This window comes from Clinocottus analis, unplaced genomic scaffold (genome assembly GCF_023055335.1).
Source record: "Clinocottus analis isolate CAN_PGR_092001 unplaced genomic scaffold, fCliAna1.0.p SCAF_13, whole genome shotgun sequence".
In the NCBI taxonomy this organism is placed as follows: domain Eukaryota; kingdom Metazoa; phylum Chordata; class Actinopteri; order Perciformes; family Cottidae; genus Clinocottus; species Clinocottus analis.
Genome location: NW_027175854.1, coordinates 9583495 through 9605242, shown reverse-complemented (window position 1 = coordinate 9605242; position 21748 = coordinate 9583495). Strand labels below are relative to the sequence as shown.

The 21748-nt window shown below is 45.0% G+C and overlaps 1 protein-coding gene across 11 annotated transcripts in view; it reads left to right on the top strand.

The window, feature by feature from the left end:
* vav2 (vav 2 guanine nucleotide exchange factor) overlaps nt 1-21748 on the top strand; it is a 175438-nt gene that overhangs the window by 117557 nt on the left and 36133 nt on the right. For all 11 annotated transcript variants that reach the window (XM_068573987.1, XM_068573986.1, XM_068573983.1 and 8 more), the window contains exons 3-4: nt 3921-3979; nt 14120-14188. In XM_068573987.1, the coding sequence (XP_068430088.1) occupies nt 3921-3979; nt 14120-14188 (128 nt within the window). The remainder of the gene's footprint in view (nt 1-3920; nt 3980-14119; nt 14189-21748) is intronic.

Genomic DNA, 21748 nt, shown 5'->3' with positions numbered 1-21748 from the left:
GAAACTCCCGGCGGCATTAGGACAGTGGGACACACGCACACACACACACACGCACACTCACACACACACTCACACTCACACACACACAGACAGACTCCGCCGTCCCTCCTCTGTCGGTCTATTATTGATGTTGGGCACGCAGGGTTCCCACTCAGCCATCTGTTCTCAGTTCTCCCACTCGGTGTCCCTTTTGCTTCATGCCTATCACTTTGGCACGCGGGCATAAGCAGAGCAATGCTGTCTTATTAATGTGTGAATACTTCATGAATATCACACACTATCAGGGAGCCGGTTGTTGGAGGGAGAGCCCAGAGAGAGAGGAAGAGAGAGAGAGAGAGAGAGAGAGAGAGAGAGAGAGAGAGAGAGAGAGAGAGACTTCCAGCTCGTGCACGCTGCGAGATGTAATCGCGCTACGACGGCATCAGATACAAACAGGGTTGGCGGGGGGGAGGGCGGGGGCGAGGGGGGGCGGGACTTGTGACGGACTGTCAATAAGTCCATGTTTCCAGATTCCTAATCAAATCACAGCGCTGCCCTCCCGCCGTTAATAGCATATGGCTGCAGGTTTCGTTTGATTCGACTCGTTGCTGATGACCATGCATGTTCAGTCAAGTCCGGTTGCCAGGGGTAACGGGGAGAGGATGGGGGGAAGGTGGGGGGGCTGTTGGGTGTGCACCTGAGGCCTCGCCGGGCTCCAGCTGGGGCCACATGTGGCGAGTCTGGAGACGTGTAAGGGTGCCGCGTGTTTGCCAACACTTGGCTCCGCCTCGCCGTTAATCCATAGATGCAATCTTCCTCTCGGATCTCCTACCATCGCCTTGACGCGCACGCACACACACACACACACACACACACACACACACACACACACACACACACACACACACACAGAAACTTACCAGTCAGGAACTGCGAGCATCAGTGGATCCGTCTGACTTAACTTGCGTCTCAGATTACATCCTCCTGACTGACAGAAAGTGGGTAAGGGGATGCCAGGGGGCTGCAGAGTGGTGATTAAGATAAGATATTGGTTTGGGGCTTTGGAAATCTAAGCTATCGCGCCATCATGTGACTTTGTCTTTTCCATATTCCTCGAGCGGTAGAAGAAGCTTTATTCTCTGGCCAGCCCCGGAGTTAAGACCCCCGCCTGCCCCGGGGAGTACGAGATGAGAGGGAAATTAATAATGCGTGGCGACTCAAAGGCTCGGGCTGAACCAAAGGATCAGAAGAGGGTGGAGGGAGTGTATTAGAGGCAGCAAGGTAAACAGGAAGCGGCTGCAGAGAAAGGAAAGCACAATCAGGCAGATAGGCCACCTTTGAGACAGAGGAGTGGCATTATGAAACTGATAAAAGGAAGTGTTTTTGAAAAGGTCAACACATTAAAAGGATACTCCACTGAAGGTCTTGCGTGTGTTCCTCACACCCTCTGGGCCTGAGACGGCGGCGCTTGGAGGTGGCTCTCCGGTGGAGCGTCCCTTCATGTGGGTTGATGAAATGTAATTATACTCCGCGTTCACGACCACTTTGTCTGTCGCGAAACTGCAGCTCGACGCAAATATGTAAATAAGAAATGTTGTTATCATCTCCGGCACTTGTCACAACGCCGGAGCAGATCTTTTGCTTCCTCGGCTGCCTGGAAAACAGATTGCAAATTAGCATTTCCTCTTCCAAGCCAGAGGGAGTCACGAACAGCACTCCCCCAGCATCGAGAGGTCGCTTTTCTTCTTCTTCTATTTTTCTCACCACATCATGGCGTGTGACTCTTAACATGAACTGAAAACAAGTACAAAGTCCTCAACGTTAGGGAAACTGCAGATTTAATATTAATAGAGCTCACTAAGTGATGTGTGAACGTCACGCCAGCGCGCTCAGCGTTGGCACGCGCGCGCGGCTTCGCCTCACGCGGGCTCCGCCGCCGTGACCTCTGCTGGCTCCGGGCCAGCGGCCCCCGCTTCCCTTTGAACCTGGAGGAACCCGCTGCGTTTAGCCGGATCTCATCTCGCTGCTCGCCATTAAATATTGATTGCTATTAAATACCCAATTTGTCCGTCTATCCATTCATGCATCCGTCCAGCTGTTAGCTTTTCTTCTGTTTCACGAGGAAGAATTCTGCCGTCTGTTACCCGTTCCACAAAGACAATGCGGGCTAATAAGACCAAAACAAATAGCCGTAATAATACTGGGGCAGTGTGCCATATGTGAATCCTCCCTGCAGCGTGGCCAGGTGGGCGGCATGCCACCCGGCCGCACAATGGGTTTACCCGCCGTGATTTATTCAACGACGCCAACCATTGGCTAAACAGTCGTGGAGCTGAATTAGCAATCTACTATTGTCCGCTCGCCCCTCCGTCTTTGTCTGTCTCTCTTATTCCTTTCAGTCCTCCAGCTAAAAAAGTCAGTTAGACTATGTGAAGGAGGAGTGTAGTGCCAGACCGGCCCTCTATTGGAACCATGACACATGGCCATTACACGGCTCTTTAGCGACTCATAGAAATAACCTCTTATCATCCTGAGGAGCATTAGCCCGGTCGAGGTTCCCCCACCACGTTGGGTGGGCAGATGCAAATGAGTGTGTTGTATACGTACTCCATAGCCGTGGCCCACGTCAACCCCTCCACTCGCACACGGCTGGTTATGTTAAACAACGAGAAGCAGCTTGAATAGAGAGACTCAAAGGTTTTTTTTTCGGTCAAAAAAGCGCTTCGACGCAATTTACTGCAGTCGGAGATCGGCGGCCCGCTCTTCACGCGAACGCTGCGATGTGTGTTTAGACGAGATGGGGTTTGATGACGGAGACACACTTGCCGAGGACGAGGGGCAGGGTGAGATAACCGTGTTCTCCGTCCCGTCGCGGAGGCATCTGGCACTGCCACGGTGTCGCAAGCTGAAATACACCCCAGGAGGAGGTAATGAGGCGTAGGAGACGGGGGTGTTTTGGGGTGTGTGTGTGTGTGTCTGTGTGTGTGTGTGGTTCCCTCATCTTCCTGAACTAGCCTCTGAAGACCCTGCAAAGTACGCCATCTGCAGTCCACAGCCATAAGCCCAGTTGCGTGTGACTCACGAGCGGCTCCACTTAAACAAAAGCACATTTAACCTTCTGCTACTCCAAAAAAAAAGTATAGAGGTTAACAAACTATAGAAAACGAGTACAATACAGGAATTGAGTGACTATGTTTCAGTGTGTAATATACCCAAAGTAGGAACCATCCACCCGTGTCTCTGATTGTGGGCCTGCAGCATGTCATCATCACACAGTCCTCTGTGGGGATGTTCAATAAAGAGCTATTGAAGAACACTGAATGTTCTTCTTCTTCTTCTTTTAACTGATCGCACACATAAAGTAGTGATAGTGGCTCTCCCTCTGGAATACATCTGCAGTTGATTGTTGTCTCAGATGGTTTGTTTTATAGTTACCTTTGACTGTTTATCTTTGTGTTAGTGTTATCGTGTCTGAGGTGATTTGTGTTCCCCTTTTATTGTTGAGTCCACTCGTTTACTTTCTCAAGGTCCTTTGGTGAGAGAGCGATAGATCGGGGTGTCATCTGCAGAGGAGTGATTCGCAGCTTTTGCAGAATTTTACCAAGAGGAAGCAAGTTAAGGTGGAATAGGAGGACCCCCAAGAACCTTCTGTTACATAAACTATTGATTTATGATTGACGATGATGTTTTTTAATTGTTATAATGAATTGCTACCGTTGACTGCTTAACTTTGTATTACTTTGTTGCTGACTGTTTTTTTTTTTTTTTTTTAATCTTAGACTGTTTTGTTTGTGCTGTCTGAAAGTGTTTAGTAATCCTGGAGTGTGCACGGCAGAAGCGACCTGAAATAGATTATTTGGAAACAAAATAAAAGGATGACGGAAAAAAAAAAAAAAAGAGTTAAATGTTCATATGTCCGCTTATCTCTCCGTTTATTCCAGGTGATCTCCGCTCTGTCACGGATCTCCCACCACAGCATCGCACAAATCAAAGGCATCAGGTACGTGTCTCATTTGTAACGCTCTCGTTCATCATTTCATCGACCAGATCGGTGGCGACGGAAACCGTTTGGATGAATGCATTGCACATACGCTTGCGGGCCTGTATTAGGATGGAGGTGGCTATTAACATCTGCTGCTCGTTTGTGAGTCAATTTACATGTTCAAGCAATTAGCTGCAGCTTTTAGCCGCTGCCATCTTACGGGGGAGCAAAATAAACCCACAGCACATTTCCATCCGCCACTCAAAATCTATTACGCTCGCCACCGAGTGTCGTTTCTCACGCGTGGTGTGCGAGGCTGAGGATCCCTCACGCTGCTTCATCGGGCCCCGGATCGGCCTTCGGATTTTCTCTTCGTTTGCGTCCGTCCGCTTCGGAGCCTGCCGGCTCACCGGCGCCGCATAAAAAGCCATTTTATCCGTCTGAGTAATGAGTAGCTGTAAGAGCGCCCATTAGGAGCCATGCCAGGGAGCGAGCGAGAGAGAGAGAGGGCGAGTGACAGAGGGAGACAGAGCACAGGTCCTTTGCCATTAATAAAGACAAGCGCAACCTGCTGACAGCGGGCTAATTCACGGCCTGTCCGCGCCGGCCACTCGGCTGTGTCGGTGTCTAAGCCGCGGCGCGTTTGACCTGAGATGCTTTAATTCCCTGAAAATCTGAATGCTAATTAACGAGTATATTTCATGGGGAAGTTCAGATTCTCAAAGCGAGGGTCAAAGGTCAGGTGGTCATTAACGGAGGGAGCTCACAAAAGGGATGTGGTGTTTTCACGAGCCCGGATGCGAGGCGGACGCGCTCGTACAAACTGTCCTTGAACCGAGGGACGAGCACCTGACTGCTGAGGTGTCCTTGAGCCAAACGCATTCCTCTCCGCCCCCGACAACCTCCCTGACCTCCCGCCCTACTTTGGGGGTGAACGTGAGAGCACATACTGTATGAATGCATCATGGGGATCAATACAGAAGGACTTTATTCAGTAGAAGGTCAGCTTTTAGCTCTTGGCGTCAGCACGGGAATTGCACACAAAAAAGCCACAATGCTCTTACCATACATTAGTATTTTGATAATTGATAATCAATCATACTTTAATCACAAAAAAAAACCTGAGTTTGTCATTTTGAATGTCAAATAAGGGAGGAACTTTACAACTGTTGTACTGAAGATAGTTTACATTTAGCTTTTTCCACCTGACGAATATGCACCTTTCTGTTGATTCCAGTCCACATTTGCGGTTAGAGGTTCATCCTGTTGTGTGTGACTTCAATTTGTATAACCAGTACAGTAATAACTAAACACTTAAACCCCTTCTTTTTCTTCTCTAACTTGCTTAGAAAATGTCTTTTAGCCGGCTGCATGCTCCACTCCCTTCACCAAGGACTTATCTATTTCAGCTCTCCTATTGGGTGCTCTGCAGTTCAGGTACCATTGCCTTGATTGGGCTTGTTTGCTGTAAGTGGCTTCCTCTGGCGCGAAGACATCTGTTAGGTGTCAACCGTGGAAGTATATGGATGAATAATAATTGAAAAGAGCTGCAGAGTTAGGTGTTGATGTTGTGCACATTCAGTGTTGATATCTAACACATCGCTTAATCCCCAATGGTTTCTGAGATTGTTCTTTTCCAACTGTCACGTTTCACTCTCCCTGGTCTTGATTTTCCAATCATGACGAGAATTAAAGATAACTCAAAATACAATTTCTTTGACAATTTGTCTTGGACTCTCATGTTTCCAAGGGTCTAGAAGTGAAGGCTCTAAGTGCTAAATGCATTGAAAGCCCCACTCACAGCCTCTCGTTTGCTCTCTCTCATGCTCTGTGCTCAGCCGCCTGCAGCTCAGCCTCACTTTCACAGGATTTTCATCGCGTGACTTGTTGGTCTCAGCCGAGTTCATCATGGCTTCCTCGTTGCGCTGAGGAGCGCTTTTTACAAGATCTGGTGACTTCAAACCGTTTATTCAGGGCTAGATTTCATAAAGACATGCGAATAAACTGTTTTTGATGAAATGTCACAATATTAAGCTTCACTTGTGTTGCTTTTTTTCTGACTAAAGGCTTGCAGAAAGAGGAAAATCTGACGATGATCTTTTTTTACGGCTTCTTGCGATTATTTAAAGAAAACATGCTTTTCAAATGCTTTAGTGCGTCTCTTTTCAACAGGATTCGCACCCATGTCGCGTCATGTACTCTACGATCTCACATGAACAGAGTGCTGATGTCAGCCAGAGCACTTCCACAACACAGATGTTCACTGTTGGCCTTTCTAAAGGGTCTCCTCACCCTTGGTGGCCTTGGTATTTCTTCTCAGGACGAGCTGCATTCAGAGGTCTCGAGGACGTGACCGATCTCTTCTGTCACGCTTCAAAGCCCCCTGTCAACCATTGGACAGGCCCGAGACCTGCTATAAGTCATTTAAACACATGCCACACTGTCCATGCTAGTGGCGTCCCATGAAAGAGAGGCCGGTGCCATGACATTCAAAAAAACGTGGAAAGATGCTTATGTGTTTTATATCAACACCTAACCCCATAGGATGCTTTCCTCTGTAATCCAGAGATTTATATTTGTTGGCTTTATAAAGGCAAATAAAAAGGTGGTTAAGATGGAAGCAGCAGAGGCCGGATGAATAAACTGAACATATGTGAAACGTCTTAATGTCCCTTTAAGAAGCAACTAGAGAAGAGCATAGCGTATAAAGGACAGTGTTCTTCAGTGAAAGTTAATTAATGGACGCTATCAAGCTGCGGTTCCCCCCAGCGTGGCGGTCTCAATGCCCAGACAAGCGGCCCCACAGTCTCAGATGGTTTATGCATGGACAGCACATCAGGCCATCCCTTGTGTTTTCAAATGACCGGAGAGTTCCTCTCTGCATTCGGCGTGTCCATCGACGCCCTGTGCAAGCCCATCGATCTGCCCTTTGATGGCCATTCGCTGTGATCAGGCATCCATAGTTCACCCCTCTGTCACTCTGTCCACATCCCAGCCCCGCTCGGAGAAATGTACGCCTTATTCTGCACGCTCCTCTGGACAAGCACTCTCCATCTGGGTCCTCTTTTTTTCCTTCTTCTCAACATTACTAATATTGTTCACAACAAAAATGGAGATAAGCTTCCTTTCAATTATTTCTCTGCCTTTGTGGAGTTTTTTTTGGACAATATCTCATAACTTCTAATGATTGAAGTAGTCATTTTTGGCTTATTTTCTATTTAACCCTTCTCCTCACCCTTCTGACTAAAGAACCTCTTACTTCATTGTGTCCTCTCCCCCAAGTCTTTGAAACCAAACCTCCATCCGTGAACAACGTATTGTAAAAATCCATCAATCAAATCAAAACCTCCTCCGACAGCCTTTGTGTGGAGGCACTGGTTGTGTGTCCTCGGAGTTGACCTTGTGTGTCTCACAGCTTATCTACAGTGTAAGCCTGGGTCATCCTCTGTCCTGTTATTCGACCCCCTGCCCCCTCCATCTCTTTCCTCCCGCTTATCTTTACTGTCCTCAGCTAACCACACGCTAACCTTCAACTCACTCGCGCTTCACTGTCCCAGTTCATGCCTGACTGGTGCTGTGGGAATGTGTGTGTGTGTGTGTGTGTGTGTGTGTGTGTGTGTGTGTGTGTGTGTGTGTGTGTGTGTGCTGGGATCAGGCGATCGTGGTCGTAGAGTGAAAGCAGATGAGGAGGACTGTTTGTTTCCATCCTAATATTCCTTTATGTGCAGAATATGCTGTTGAACTTTTTTTTTTCTTGCTTGTGTCAGGTGAATTGTGACTTTATGCATCATGGGTGAATGCACTCGATGAAAAACACAGCTACGGGTGTGTGAGAAGCTGCAGTGGCGTGCGTACAGTAGATGCTGGAGAAGTGGAGTTCTTGGTTTGTTGTATATTTCACTTATTGACATTGCTAAAAATGAAAATGCACAAGTCGGCACCCATTATTACAAATTACACTCAAATTAGGCATAAAGAACAGATTGTAAAGTTAAGATTGTAACCATTCAGATGCAGCCAACTATAATGATTTGTAATATATCATTTGTATGATCCAACATTATATAAATAAAAAGAGGAAATAAAGAAAAAGGAATACATAATGAAAATGACCTTGGGTTGAGGGATGTGTTGAAATGTTCCAACAAGCCACTGTCAGCTCAACGACTGGCGATCTCGGATTTATTCACCAAAACCATCTCAGTTATTCTCTCTACTGTGCAAAAAAACCCCACAAACATGTGAACACACTCTGTTTGTCCCTGCTGTCTCAAAATAAGATGAAATAATCATCACAATTTCCTGAAGCCCAAATTGATGTAGCTTTTCTTCACCTCATCCAAAGATCAAAAGATGATGAGTATAAAATAGGGAAACGCAACAACTCTAGAGCCAGAGAACGGTGAAATACGACCCAAGTGATTCATTTATTTTTTGTTAAATACAATGTCATTTTTGTGTTCTTTAACTCGCTGGCTAATGGACCAATCGACTAATCGTTTCAGCTTTACCTGAAGTCCTTCTGTGTCGGATGAAAGGCCCTTTGTGTCATGAATGAATAGTTGTTACACATCGTTTCTGCTGGAAGACAACATTATTTTGGGATAGATGTGTTTCCTCATTGTTTTTTTAATTTTAATTTAAGGCGGTTGCATAGACAACACCACTCGTTTCCTCCCTCCCTCCCTTTTCCTCCCTCCTCCTGCCGGCACCGCTCTGCCCCCTCTCACGCCACGGCATTACATCACACACATTAGTATGCAGTTATCACAATGCACATCCACTCCTCACGTTTAGCTCATGGTGGAATGCATCGTGGTGTGCTAATGGCATTAGTAAATGTTGTGAAAAAAAGGAAAAAAAGGCTGTTACTCGCATGTCATTATTGCACACGTCCTAAGTTCATCCAGCGCCGGAGGGTTTGACGGACAGGCGGGAGGGGCGGGGGACAGTAAGCGGCAAAGTGGACACTCCTTTCTTCAGCTCTGGCCGTTTATCGACCGCTGCGGAAACAAAGCCGAGTCCCGGGACATGAAACTGCTCCAAACATTGACCATTTAAGCCGAATTCAGCACTGCCGGCTACGCTGTTGTTCTGCTGTCGAATGGATGGGCCCGGCTCACGCTCTTTGTACGCCAGCAGCGGCTTGAATGAGACATTAAAATCTACGGGGAAAAGGCGGGGCAAGAGAGGTTTGTTCGGGAAGTAAAGTGTCGGGTCGGAGAAGATTAGGACGGGAAATCTGTTCCACATTATCACAGGCAGGAAGTGTGTTTTGTGTGGTCTTATTGTTCACCTTTATTTAACCAGAAAAGGCCTCAGATGATGTATCTCTTTTTTATTTTCGGCCTTGACCACGACACGCTGCAAGATGTAATTTCTTTCTATAATAAAGAGTAACACAAATGCAAAAACGAACGCACAAACGGTCATGCCCCCCTCATTGCTCGCCTGGCAATGACAGTTCATATTTTATATTAGTTTGTGATTTATTGAAAGAAACATTCAAGTTGATCTTATTCCATAAATGAAACACATTATTTATTGTGTATATAGGTTGAATTCTGTCTTCCTGAAGATAAAGTTACATCCTTACATTTCCTCCTGACGTGTAATACTAACTAAAAGACTCTCAAGGTTTGCAATAACTTGGAATTGGTCAATTAAAAGTGTACTAATTGTACTCATACGAATATACTAATAACAGTGTATCCATTTGTTTTCATCTATTTAATCCCAAATTATCATGGGATTATGAACGAAAGCAACCAACTATTCCCAACTAAACCAACAGAACACAACGTTCAATATATCCTAATAAAACTGGACGGGGACAATCAGATACACCAAGAATGGAATTTTGGGGGGAAAAAGAAAGAAAATCACAAAGATGGCCGAAGAGACATCATATCATAAATCCTTCAGAAACAGACGGAGCCTCTTCTCACTAATGTTTGAAAAAAAACAACTAATAATACAGGCTGAACACATGGTTAGACAGATCCCTGGACAAAATATAAATACAACAAAGAGAGCAATGTACTGCTTCTTTTAAAAGAAGCAGCTGTTTTTAAACAATAAAGATACAAAATACCCCCAAATTCCATCAAGCCCATTCAGGAGGGATAATCACAAGGTATGAAAGATGAACAACGGGCTTTTTGTTCTCTGAAAAGACAACTGATTATGGTCAAAAAAAAACAAATAAAACCCACGTATGGAGTCTGCTTCAGCGCACGGTGTGAAGGCATGAGCAACCCACTGCATCGCTCGCGGGCCGACAGAGCGTTATTGAATAGCCGAGAGACGCCTCATCATTGGAGTCCTGATGAAATTATAAACACAGTTCAATTACACCTGGTTGTGTCGTTTATGCGAAATGAAAACGGCAGCGTCGGGCAACGCTCGGCTCCGCGGAGCAACACCGTGGGGAGATGCAGACGAGCGCGCGGCCCCGCAAACTACTACGTAATTAAATTTAGCCCTGCGGGACTCCATTAATAACTTATAATATAATGCACATTTCATTGGAGGGGGCCATAAGATGTGGGTGTGTTATTACGCTCTGGAGGGAGCCCACCTCGCGTGCCGTCTTCGCGCTCATAACGGCGACGTGGGGAAGTAACATCCATCAGATGAGGCACTGCTCGGGTTATGATTCCTTAATAATAGCACTTGTAATTAGCTCTTGGAAATACCAAGGTTTTTTTTTTAATGAAGTCGACCAAACAATGGAGGAGCTCGCAAAGTTCCAGACTCGGAGAAGACTGTGGAGTGTGCAAGATTCTGTGCGTGTCCTCGTTTGTGTGTGTGTGTGTGTGTGTGTGTGTGTGTGTGTGTGTGCCTGAGGCTGGCCCAGTTGACCTTTGACTCTAGCTGAGCATTCATTAACTTGATGGCTGACACACACTCTTTCCAGTGTGCTTTAATTACAGAAAGGCTGGTTGCTGGCGTCCCACAGACAGCGGACAGAGGCCCTCTGGCGGGGCACGGGGTGTCAATAGACTCTTGCTACATGCATAGCTTCACCTCAAGGATCTTCCGTCTTCACCGTGGGTTGGGTTTTAGGCAACACACCCACTTAGTTACGTGAAGGAAAAGAGCAGCGTTACTTGTAGTTCCTCTCAGGACATGAACAGGGATTTGTTTGACCCCTCCCCCTTTCCCTGGGGGGGACTTTCTTGTACTTGATGCTGCATCCGTTGCTATTAGCACATAACAAGGAGGCGGGTGTCCAGACTAAATGTACCGCGAAGAAGCAAGAAGTCAAAAATAAGTGTTCCTGGCAAAACTCCAGAAACCAACCTCCTAAATGCTGAGTAGGAAACTGTAATTAACTGTGACCCCCCCATCTCGTATCCTTGGACTACTTTATTGCCTTTATGCAGGCCGTATAAAGAAAGAAGGTATTAAAAGCATTAAAATGAAACGAAGATGGAATTTACCCTCAAATGTATATTCATAAGACCTCCAGGCTCGAAAGCGTTCACAAAAACCAACACATTTAAAATCCTCAGACATGTTAATAGTGCTTTTAGTGGTGAACTTGTGACACACACACACACAGGCATGCCAACAGGTTACTGCTTTTAGCTTTTTTTTTTATGAAGACGTGATATCACAATAAATGTCACCTGATCATAATTGTGGATCAAAAACACGAGCGCTCTGAACGGCTGGTCCTTCGACACCGAAATGTCCGCATCGCCCCCGGCACGCTTCCTCCGTCTGCTCTACAACACGGCGTGCAGACGCTCTTTCTCTCCGCGCTCGCGCTTTCCCGCCATTACAGCTCTTGTACTTCCCCACATGGAGACATGCGTTCATTTACTTCGGGGTCGTGCACCTTAATAAATCCAATGATAGCAAGTCCCTCCGGATACGACCATCAGAAGAGATTCCTTACTTCATTCACGTAGAGTTTACGGTGACTCAACTGAAGCATGTCATAGTCATCCCAAAAAAAAGGTTTTCTCTGAGACCAACAACTTTGCACTTCCATCATGCGGAAAGGAAACCCCGTTCACGCAGTGATTGTAAAGACAAATTAGGATTATGTTCCACACACACAGAGACAACTTGACCAACAAAAAATCTCTCTCCATGACATGATAAAAAACATTTTTTTTCGGCCGTTGTCATCATACAATGTCATCTCTATTCTATTTTGTATTTTATATTTTGTATCCTCCCTTTTTTTGTAAACAAAATGGGACAAAAAAGTCACAATAAATATCATAAATAAAGCCATTTTTTGGAATGATTTGAATGAGTGAATGTCATTGGATTTATGATAATACCCCAGTAGTTGTGTGAAGTGGGTAAGGTTTTAATTTGTGAGAAAAAAAGAAGAAATGAAGTATCGTAATAACTGCACCACGCTCTTCCCTTGAACCTGAAACCTTCACGGTCGCTCTGTTCATCTTCTCTTTCTTGAATAATGGTCTTGTGTGTGTGTGTGTGTGTGTGTGTGTGTGTGTGTGTGTGTGTCCACTGGTTCTCCAACAGTAAGTAAACAGATCATGTAATCGGTAGTTCCATTATTCAGACGGGAGTCAAGGTCAAGCGTACGCGGCTGTTTACGGCGGCAGAACAGCAGCGCTGCCTGCTGCCGCCGTCTGAGGGATTTATTACTCGAGGAGAAGACGGTAACAACAACAGCGTGCTGCAATCATGACGAAAAAAACAAACGTACAACAAGCAGCAGCCCTGAAGACCGGCAGTAAACTCGGTAAACTGAAACAAAATGTCTTAGCACTTTGTGCTATTTGGGTACTTTGAGGACAGCTAATGACCAATAAATTTGGCGATTTTTATACCCTCCCCCCTAAACGTTGTTTGTCATAAAACATTTTACCGCCCTTCCAGATGGAAGGAAAAGGAAGTCGCCCGCATCGTCGCCCTTTGCAGCCGAGATGTTACAGCGTTTGCCACATTACCGCGAGGTCCCTGGTTCGATTCCAGCCTCCGGAACTTTACTGCGTGTCCCTTTCTCCCTCATTCATCTGCTGCTACATTAGAGCAAAGATGGCAGACAAAAAACAAGTCATCTATAAAAAATAAATAAAATAACTCTGAGTATGTCTTCTAAACATAAGAGGGATTAGTTTAATAATACACGCCTCAGTAACTTTAGCGTGGTTGGCGATTAGCGCCGATCGTGACCTCACTGATTTTAATGAGCTTCAATTGTGTGCGACATTAAGTTAATGGGCTACAATTTGTTGCAATCAGCTCCTGTGAAAAGAAGAAGAAGAAGCACACCATCAACCCGGTCGGCCAAACGAGCTCTAATCACGCACACTTCACAATGATGTTCGCAGGAAGCCGATATCTTAAAAAAAAACAAAAAAAAAAACATACGGAATAAGTCCACTCTGTTTAATGAGCTAATTGATGAGTCATTTGTTTTTATGCTCTGCCACTTCCCAGGGGGATGATTGTGTTTGTTGACGCCGCGTGGGCAGGGATAAGAAATGAGGAAGAGAGCCGAGAGGAATCATCCAGATTATTGTACGACGAGCCGACGGGAAGGCTTTTATTCATGCTCGTGCCGCGTGCAGCATGAGCACAAGCGACGGGTTTTACAACAAAGCTAAAAGAGGATGCAGAGGGTCCATACGCTCACGTTTGCTGTGAGAAAAAAAAGAGGCCTTCTCTCTCTCTCACTCTCTCTGTATATATATATACAGTATATATACTGTATAGATACAGTATATATACTGTATATTGCTCTGTTTTGTCCCTGAGGGTCCTTGAAAGCTGCACAAACACCTCGAGAGGATTTACAAGACACCTGGCCATCCCTCTGAGAAAAAAAAAAAGTTCCCTTCTGACTTCCTGTGAAAGTTGTCTGTGTGAAGATGGCAGTTTTTTTCTCATCTGACAGCAAGCAGCGTGCTGATGTGTTTTGACGATGTCGCCGTGTGACTGATGGGCTGCTCAGCTGCGTCCATCCTGCTGCCGACGTGACGGAGCTCACGGTGACAACCCGGCAGAGCCAACACGCCGTTCTCTCACTGCTTATTTTTCTACCTGTGGATACTGTGGTGTGTGTGTACTAATGTTCTACTCTCTCTTTTCCCATCTGTGTGTGCGTGTGTGTGTGTGCGTGTGTGTGTGTGTGTGTGTGTGTGTGTGTGTGTGTGTGTGTGTCAGGCCCTTTCCATCAGAGGATACAGCTCTGAATGAAGATGACGTGTACCGGAGCCTTGAAGAGCTGGCAGAGTAAGTATTCACTGCACAGCAAATACACACACACACACACTAAAGTATATGATCCATCCATATTGTATTGCTAGAATCATACAGACTTTGGTGTGTGTGTGTGTGTGTGCGTGTGTTTGTGTGTGTGTGTATATGTATGCGTGCCTGTGTGTGCGGGGGCTTTGCTGAGTGTGAAAAAGAGAAAAGTCGAGGTTTTGGAGTCTGCAGAGGTTCCAGCGGTGACAGCAGCTGCTCAACACAGATTAATGGAGAATAATTAGTCTCCTGTTCTGAGATGGGTGTCATTCATCACAGAAAGATAGGCGGCATGAGAGAGGGGGATAGAAAGGAGACCATGCGGGTTGTAGCTGTTTGCCCGCTGAATACTGGATGGTGGTGTTCTCCAGGAGATGAGGAATGTGCTCTTGCTGGAGGAGATGGGTGCCAGCCAGGCAGGCTAATGCTGGATTAGAGTGCATCTCAGCCAAGCCTTCAGCCCTGCTAGCGTGGAGCACAGCTCCTTACCTGGAAAACCAAACTAAATCCTGCACAAACTATGACCGTGTAGAGATTAGAGGAACTACTTATACCATTTTGATTAAAAGATTTCATGTATACAAAAAAGCAGGGGTGTAAATGTGCTCGTAAAAGAGTGGGAGTCAGACTCGGCTGTATTTCCTGACATGTCCCTAAATGCATCAGGAAATATCAAAGAGACTAAGTTCCTTCATCCATCATAAATAAATGTCACCCGCATACTACAAGTTATTTAAATGGGCTAATAAATAGCAGAAGTGAGTGCATGGTACCGGAGTGCACCAGTAAAGCCAATGAGCATGAATTTGAGTTTGTAATAAACTGTGTTATTTCTATAGCTGGTGGTTATGTCTTTAAACACGCAAGATCTCCCTTTTCCATGCATGGGTTTTCACCTCAACATCTTGCTTTTTGGCCATCGCCATCCTGATTACAATGGAAAGTGATACAAAAGGGTTGAGCAGAGGAAAATGAAAGGGTTTACGTTCTAAGACGAAAAAACGACCAGACCCGACAACGCCGTGGTTGAGTCCTGTCATTCACCAGGTAGCCCCGCCTTAAAGCGTAACCTGCTTCATGCTCTATGTCACCCTGAATGGGATCATTTACGAAATGAACATCATGCTGTATTGAAGGAGACTTGAAACTAGAGATTGAAGCTTTAAACTCATGTTTACACCGTTTCTTTTCCTCCTCTCCCTCCTCTGTACAATAAAGAGAAGACAGGGAAAAACAAATCTCCCTCCAAAAGCATGAACTTTAAAAAGGGAATGAATCAAGTGAGAGGCCATTCGAAAAATGCACATTTCGGGCGCTTCCCAATTGGTTTTGGCCGCATGAAAGCACCTTCATTGAGCTTGAGTTCATTTCTATTGTGTTAGTTTTTTTTTTCCTGGAATGGTCAATGGGGTTGTACCACTGTGCTCTTTGTGTCGCCTGTAGGTGCAGAGGGCCGAGTCTCATTTAATTAATCATGCGGCGCAGCAGCCTGGCTGCTCTTGACCTTTTACAAAGACCATGTATGCATTTAGTTTCATCAACGGACAGACACATAATTGATTCATCAGAAGGTCCTGCACCTAATATAGTTGGACACACTTAGCACATAGGCCACGCTAGCAATAACCGTGCTCTGAAAGACTTATTAATTAGCCTGAAATATTGATGCATGCATAATTTACAGTGAAGCATGACGGAACCGAGTGAGCGAGCGGACGAGGGTGATTTTACCGCAGTAATAATAGTCATTTTGTATGGATGCAGTGCATCTCAGAGGAAGAAAATAATAACGGGCAGCCCATGTGGGATCATAAAAATAACGGGATGTAAGGAATAACACAGCAATATTGTCACTGAAAATATTTAGTGTGAGAAAACGAATCCTGGCGGAATAGCAATTTAATGGCAAACAATAAAAATCAATAAAATGGCAACATTAAGTTCAGTGGTGGGACGACGGAGGATACTAAGTGCAATGGAAAGCGATCCATAAAAATTGATTTTGGGGTGAGATTTAAAAACGGAGTTGATGCCAGCAGACCAAACGTTAAATGGAAGACGGTTCCAGCAGCAAAAGATCGATCGACCTTTCATTTTAATCTGGAGCGGCCAAAAGACTGGAGCTGGTGGACTGGTGGAGGTCTCTGAGGAGAGCTGGAGGTTCACGACTCACTAATGTAATGGTGACTGATGTATCCATCTCTGTGTTTAATGGTGTGACTGGTTTGATGGCTATCTCAGGCTTTTAAAGATGGTTGCTCTTTAGCCAGCGACTCGGCCTTTCGGAGAATGTTTGCGGTTGACCGTGTGTCAAGTTTGAAGATTCAACAGAGGTCACTTTCCTCGCTGGATGATTTCCATAGTTACGATATCAAGTCAGAAGAACTCATGTCAGACGAGGTGAATTGAGGCTCTGGGCTGTGATGTATCAGCTCACTTGGAAATCCCAGCTGTAAATGAAAGGCACTGAGAGTCCATGATGGGCGTAGCTGTGTGTGTATTTGTGAGGCGTGCTCCTGGCTTGATTTCCGCCGCACCACATCTGTTCGCCGGTGTTTTTGAGTCAGGTAGAAGCTATCCTCTACCTAATTGAGGTCTCCTGGGTTAATGTGGTAAACCTGATCCACGCGTCCTTCCTCTGGCTTTCTGATGTCGAGTCTTGGTGTCGTTTAACTCCGAGCTCGGCCTGTCTGGAATGACTCCATCCCCGAGTTGACAAAGCATGAAATGGGGGTGGATCGGACACAGCCGCCAGGGGACTTTTTCCTCTGTGAAAGGCAGACATAGATTTCCATTCCAAAGCAAACAGTGTCACAAGCCCTTTGTGTCACTCTTTTGCAGTTTGTTTTGCTCCATTAATCCCTTGGGCAGGTAGGCATGAAAAGTCAATAGCTTGGAAATGAATGGAACTCAGTCGGTACCATTTACTGCAAGGTATTAAGTCCCACGCGCTTTGAATTCAACTTTATCTTACCACATGGCCGCACTCATATGTAACTATGTTTCAGCGATACAGATGGCCAGTTAGAACCATGAACTATCTCTAAGAAGTGGACACAGTCACATTGATGTCACCCGTTTGTTTCTGGATGGCCGTTTTGAAGTGTCGAGATCGGCATTTTGGTCACTGTCATTTTGGTCTTTTGCTGTGGCCATCTTGTGTTTTTGCAACCAGAAGTGACACTCGAGGGTAGACCTCGGTACAATCGAATGGTGATTAAGAACAAAGTGAACAAAAAGGTTTTAATTAGCTTTCATGAATTAAAAACCCACTGTGAAAGGGTTAAAGTCGTAAGACAAAAACACAAACCAGTCAATCACAAGGTAGCCATGCATTAGATGTATGAAACTGTAAATCATAGCTTGTTTTATGAAAGAAAGCCCCAGACTGCTGTATTGGATGCATTGAACACCCTGCAAGTGAAACATATGGTTTGGTACAAAAGAAAATTCAAATGTCACAGATGTGCCCCAATGCAAATTTTGAAAGACCTCGCCTGAATGTTCTCTGTACTAAACCCTCTCTAACTTTGGTCTGCTTTACTTTATCAAAGTCAACCTTTGCAGAAAGAACGTTCACATATTACATTTTCACACATTGTGCTATGAGTTGGGTTAGAGTTAGACCTTGCAGCGCCATCATTTCAAAGAAATAATCATCCTGAAAGTGTTTTTTTTTTTCGAGGCAGACCTGAAACCTTTTCATTTTTGATGTGTGTCATCTTCATTTACTCTCAACCAGTAACAGATAGACTGATATATACACATCTGAACAAAAATATCCCACATCTTCAGCATTTTATTATAACGCCAACTCGCCCTAGTGGGTAGGTTGGTCATACAGAATATCAAAATCTAATGCTGAAGAATTTATTGGGAATTTCTGCTCCTGAGGATATAAGCCCTAACGATTTTAATGCTTAGTGTGCATTTCATCCACCATGTTAGTGAAGTGAGGTATGGAGCCTCCAGGGGCCTTACACGTGAGACGTTTTGAGGTGTGTTTTGTTCCAGTCTTATCAGCTGTATAGATGCAGCATCCTGATGTCTCAAGCCCTGATGCAGACTGAATAATACAAATCGAATAAAAAGAACACTTTGAAAAACAGAATATGTTTAAATTATAAAACCGCCTTTGGGCCCCAACGCTCAGTAGCTCTGATGTGGAGAGTCGGACTCCGTCCCTCCTCTCCACTGATGTAACTCTGTCATTGAGGCCTGGGAGCCGATTGCGTGCAGACGCCATGGACACCCTCTGCTCTGTCACTGCTTCATCAGACAGAAAATCTGACCTAATTCATGAGTCCTCTGGACTTTTCTCCCCTTTTTTTCTTTTTCACTGCTGCATTGTGATGCATGCACAATGTAAAAGCACACACACACACACACACACACACACACACACACACACACACACACACACACACACACACAGTGTATTAAAATGATGTATTATGTCCAAGAGACAAAGTAATGGAACATTTAATGTTATATATATATATTTATAGTTCCGGTGCGGCAGATGTACACTGGCAAAAACACCTCGAAACATTAACCTTAAGCATTAATACTACATGTCTAAACTCCAACCATGTATCTTTACTTTATCCTAACCTTGAGCTAAAAATCGAAAGGACAAACTGACCTTTTGTCCCCAAGTAATTGTACATTACCTGTGAATGTCTTAAAGGTATTACTTAGTAGTACTTAAAAAAAAAAGATACAGTAAAATAGGATAAAACGAAATAGAATGAACACATAGTTCTTACCCTCAGATTGACCTCACCGCCACAAGCTCCAAGATCGTATCCTAACGCTCCAACAGCCCATTGAAGAGGTGAGAAGTAAGCCACAATTAGCAGGTTCTATAAAACCCAGTATTAACTGGAATTAACTGGGTTTCATTACTTGCTGATTAGTCGTTGACGTTACTACAGTAAGAACTTGGTGTGGGGTTCATTATAGTTATTTAACCTGAGGCTGGATGCATAGTGACTGTAAAAAGCCAGTCGATTAAGACGTTTGTTAAAGACGATACCAATTAGAAATCTGGAGGAGTCTCGAGACTGATATTCCCTCTGGTTAGTATTTGGGAAAATGAAAATAGACAATGCATTCAAACTGAATCCAGGCAAATGGCAGAAATGTGATCCAGTCGCCTAAAATGTAATAAAAAAAAACATTGTACATTGTATATCAATATCAGAGAGATTTGGGGATTAGGAAATATAGACAATCGAAATCAAGTCATCATCTCTAATCAATGGAATATTTACCCTTTGACAAGTGCAGGATCAATAGCTGGGGATAAAGGAAATGAACAAAACCAAAAAAAATCAAATTACATTATTGATATTGTTCTATTCTTACAGTAATTACAGCTTTTTATTTTTAAAAAAAAAAGAGCCCTCCCAGCTCCTCCCCCTTGCTGTAGAACCTGCAGAGATCCTGCTCCTCTCAGATCTTTGCAGAGGTCATGTTCATACCACCGCATTAGACCTCCATCTTACGCTGCGGTCTCCGCGGGATTAGAGCGGAGCGTAAAGTACAACGTCTTCCTTTTTGGTGAGCTTCCCTGCCGTGCAACACATCAGTCACCGAGGAGCCTTTCTCTTATCTCAGAGTTCAGAGAGGAGACGCTGGTGGGGCAGCGTGGGCCTCCCACGCAGCCTTCTCTGTGTTCGACATGAGCCGCTCTAACTTAACGGAGAGCAGAAGAAGCAGCAGACAGTGAACCAGGCCACCTCAATTAAAACATCAAACACCCCCTGCGTTAGCGTGAGCAGCTGAATGTTTGAATGACTTATCTTCTCTGATTTTTGGCCTGTATTCACACGGGCCGTGGGAGGAGGGATATTCTGACAATGATGGCGGATTTAGAAGGTCATAGTGGAGGAAACCCAATAACCTGTATCTTTAAGATTTTTTTTTTTTCAAACTCGCCCGTAAATCTGGTTTTAGAATATTCATGAATCAATAAAGCTTGCAGAATCCTGACAAAATATCCCATTTCAGAGACGTCCAAGTGACATGTTTGTGGGAGCGGGCCCGTTGTGCAAATGAGGCGGCAAAGGTGATCCCATACACATGCATCTGGAGGAGGCACGGTTCATTCAAGAAGGGATATCCTGTCTTCGCTCGCCCCCACTCGGGCCATGTCAGAGCACACGACCGCAGCCCCGGAGCTGGTAAATGAAATGTCACGCTCAAAGGATATTTGGCCACTCGCCAAGCTGGAACCATGTTGGATGCCCGGTGCAGCCTCCGGAAGAATTCAGTTTGACAACTCCTGTCGTTCTCTACAATTTATGTACTGATTGATCACAAGGAATAAGCGGTGCAGTTGAAAAAGCAGTGAGTTTGGCAACAGAACAACTGCCCCACAAACAGGTTATCATCACAATTTTGTTTTGCATCGTCCTAACATCTGATTCGCTCTATCCTGTCAAGAGGAGAATCCCGTGTTCTCATCTTTTCTCACAGACTGGGATGTGCGAGAATATGAAGAACATCTACAGTAAATGAGGATTCATATTATGAATGCATTTATTCATTCCCCCAAAATACCAAAAAAAAAAAGGTGTAAGGACAAGTGTGTGGCGGTGTTCTTAAAACAACAGGAAGTTGTAGTTATTGTAGCTTGACATGTTGTTTTGACCTGCCAATCAAAATCACTCCCTCCTCTCTTTTAGACTCTTGTGTCTGACTGCTGCTGCTACAGTCAAATAAACCCAAATCAGAGCATCTATCACGTACAGGTTCTCCGTGTTCGTGTCCATTGAGTTAACGTCCAGGAATCTGCTTCAAAATCATAGAAAGCGATGTTTCATGGATGTCCAGAGCCTGCGTGAGACGTCTTTACGTCTTCCGTATCATAAACAATGGGCGACTGTCTCTCAGTGGTGAGCAGGGGCGTCCTTCGATCACGGGATCGGCGGTTCGATCCCCGGCTCTGCTAGCCCATGTCGATGTGTCCTTGGGCAAGACACTTAACCCCAAGTTGCTCCTGTGGCTGTGTCCAATCCATTCACATTTGTTTGTACACCACATCAATGCAAACAATAACTTCTTCTAGACAATTGTGCATATACTTTTAATGATGCCAACATATCCCAAATGTGATCATATAAGTAAAACATGTACGGGGCTGAAATTGTGATGCTCTGAATTCATGGCGACATGACTTGTGAGTGTCATCCGGCGTCCTCCTCAGTACATTGGAGGTGAATGGATTTTATTTTAAAGAAGCAAGCCAGAACCCGGGTCCTCCATTATTTAGCAGGCAACTCCGACTACTTCTATTTATTCACATTACTTAATCATTTATTTCCCCGTTTCGGCGAGCTAAAGCTCCCGTGGTTATTAACTACATCGATACGGGCGCGTTGCCAAAGCGTATTCCTGCCGAGGCTTGTCCACTGCCTCGGTAAGTTTCCCCCAAACAATAATTGCTTTTTCCGGGACAAAGGCAGATGCAGTGTGGGCTCCCCGAGCATCAGGGCCTTTCCCAAAAGGCTCTCCTCTCCATCGCGACTGCCTGTGCTC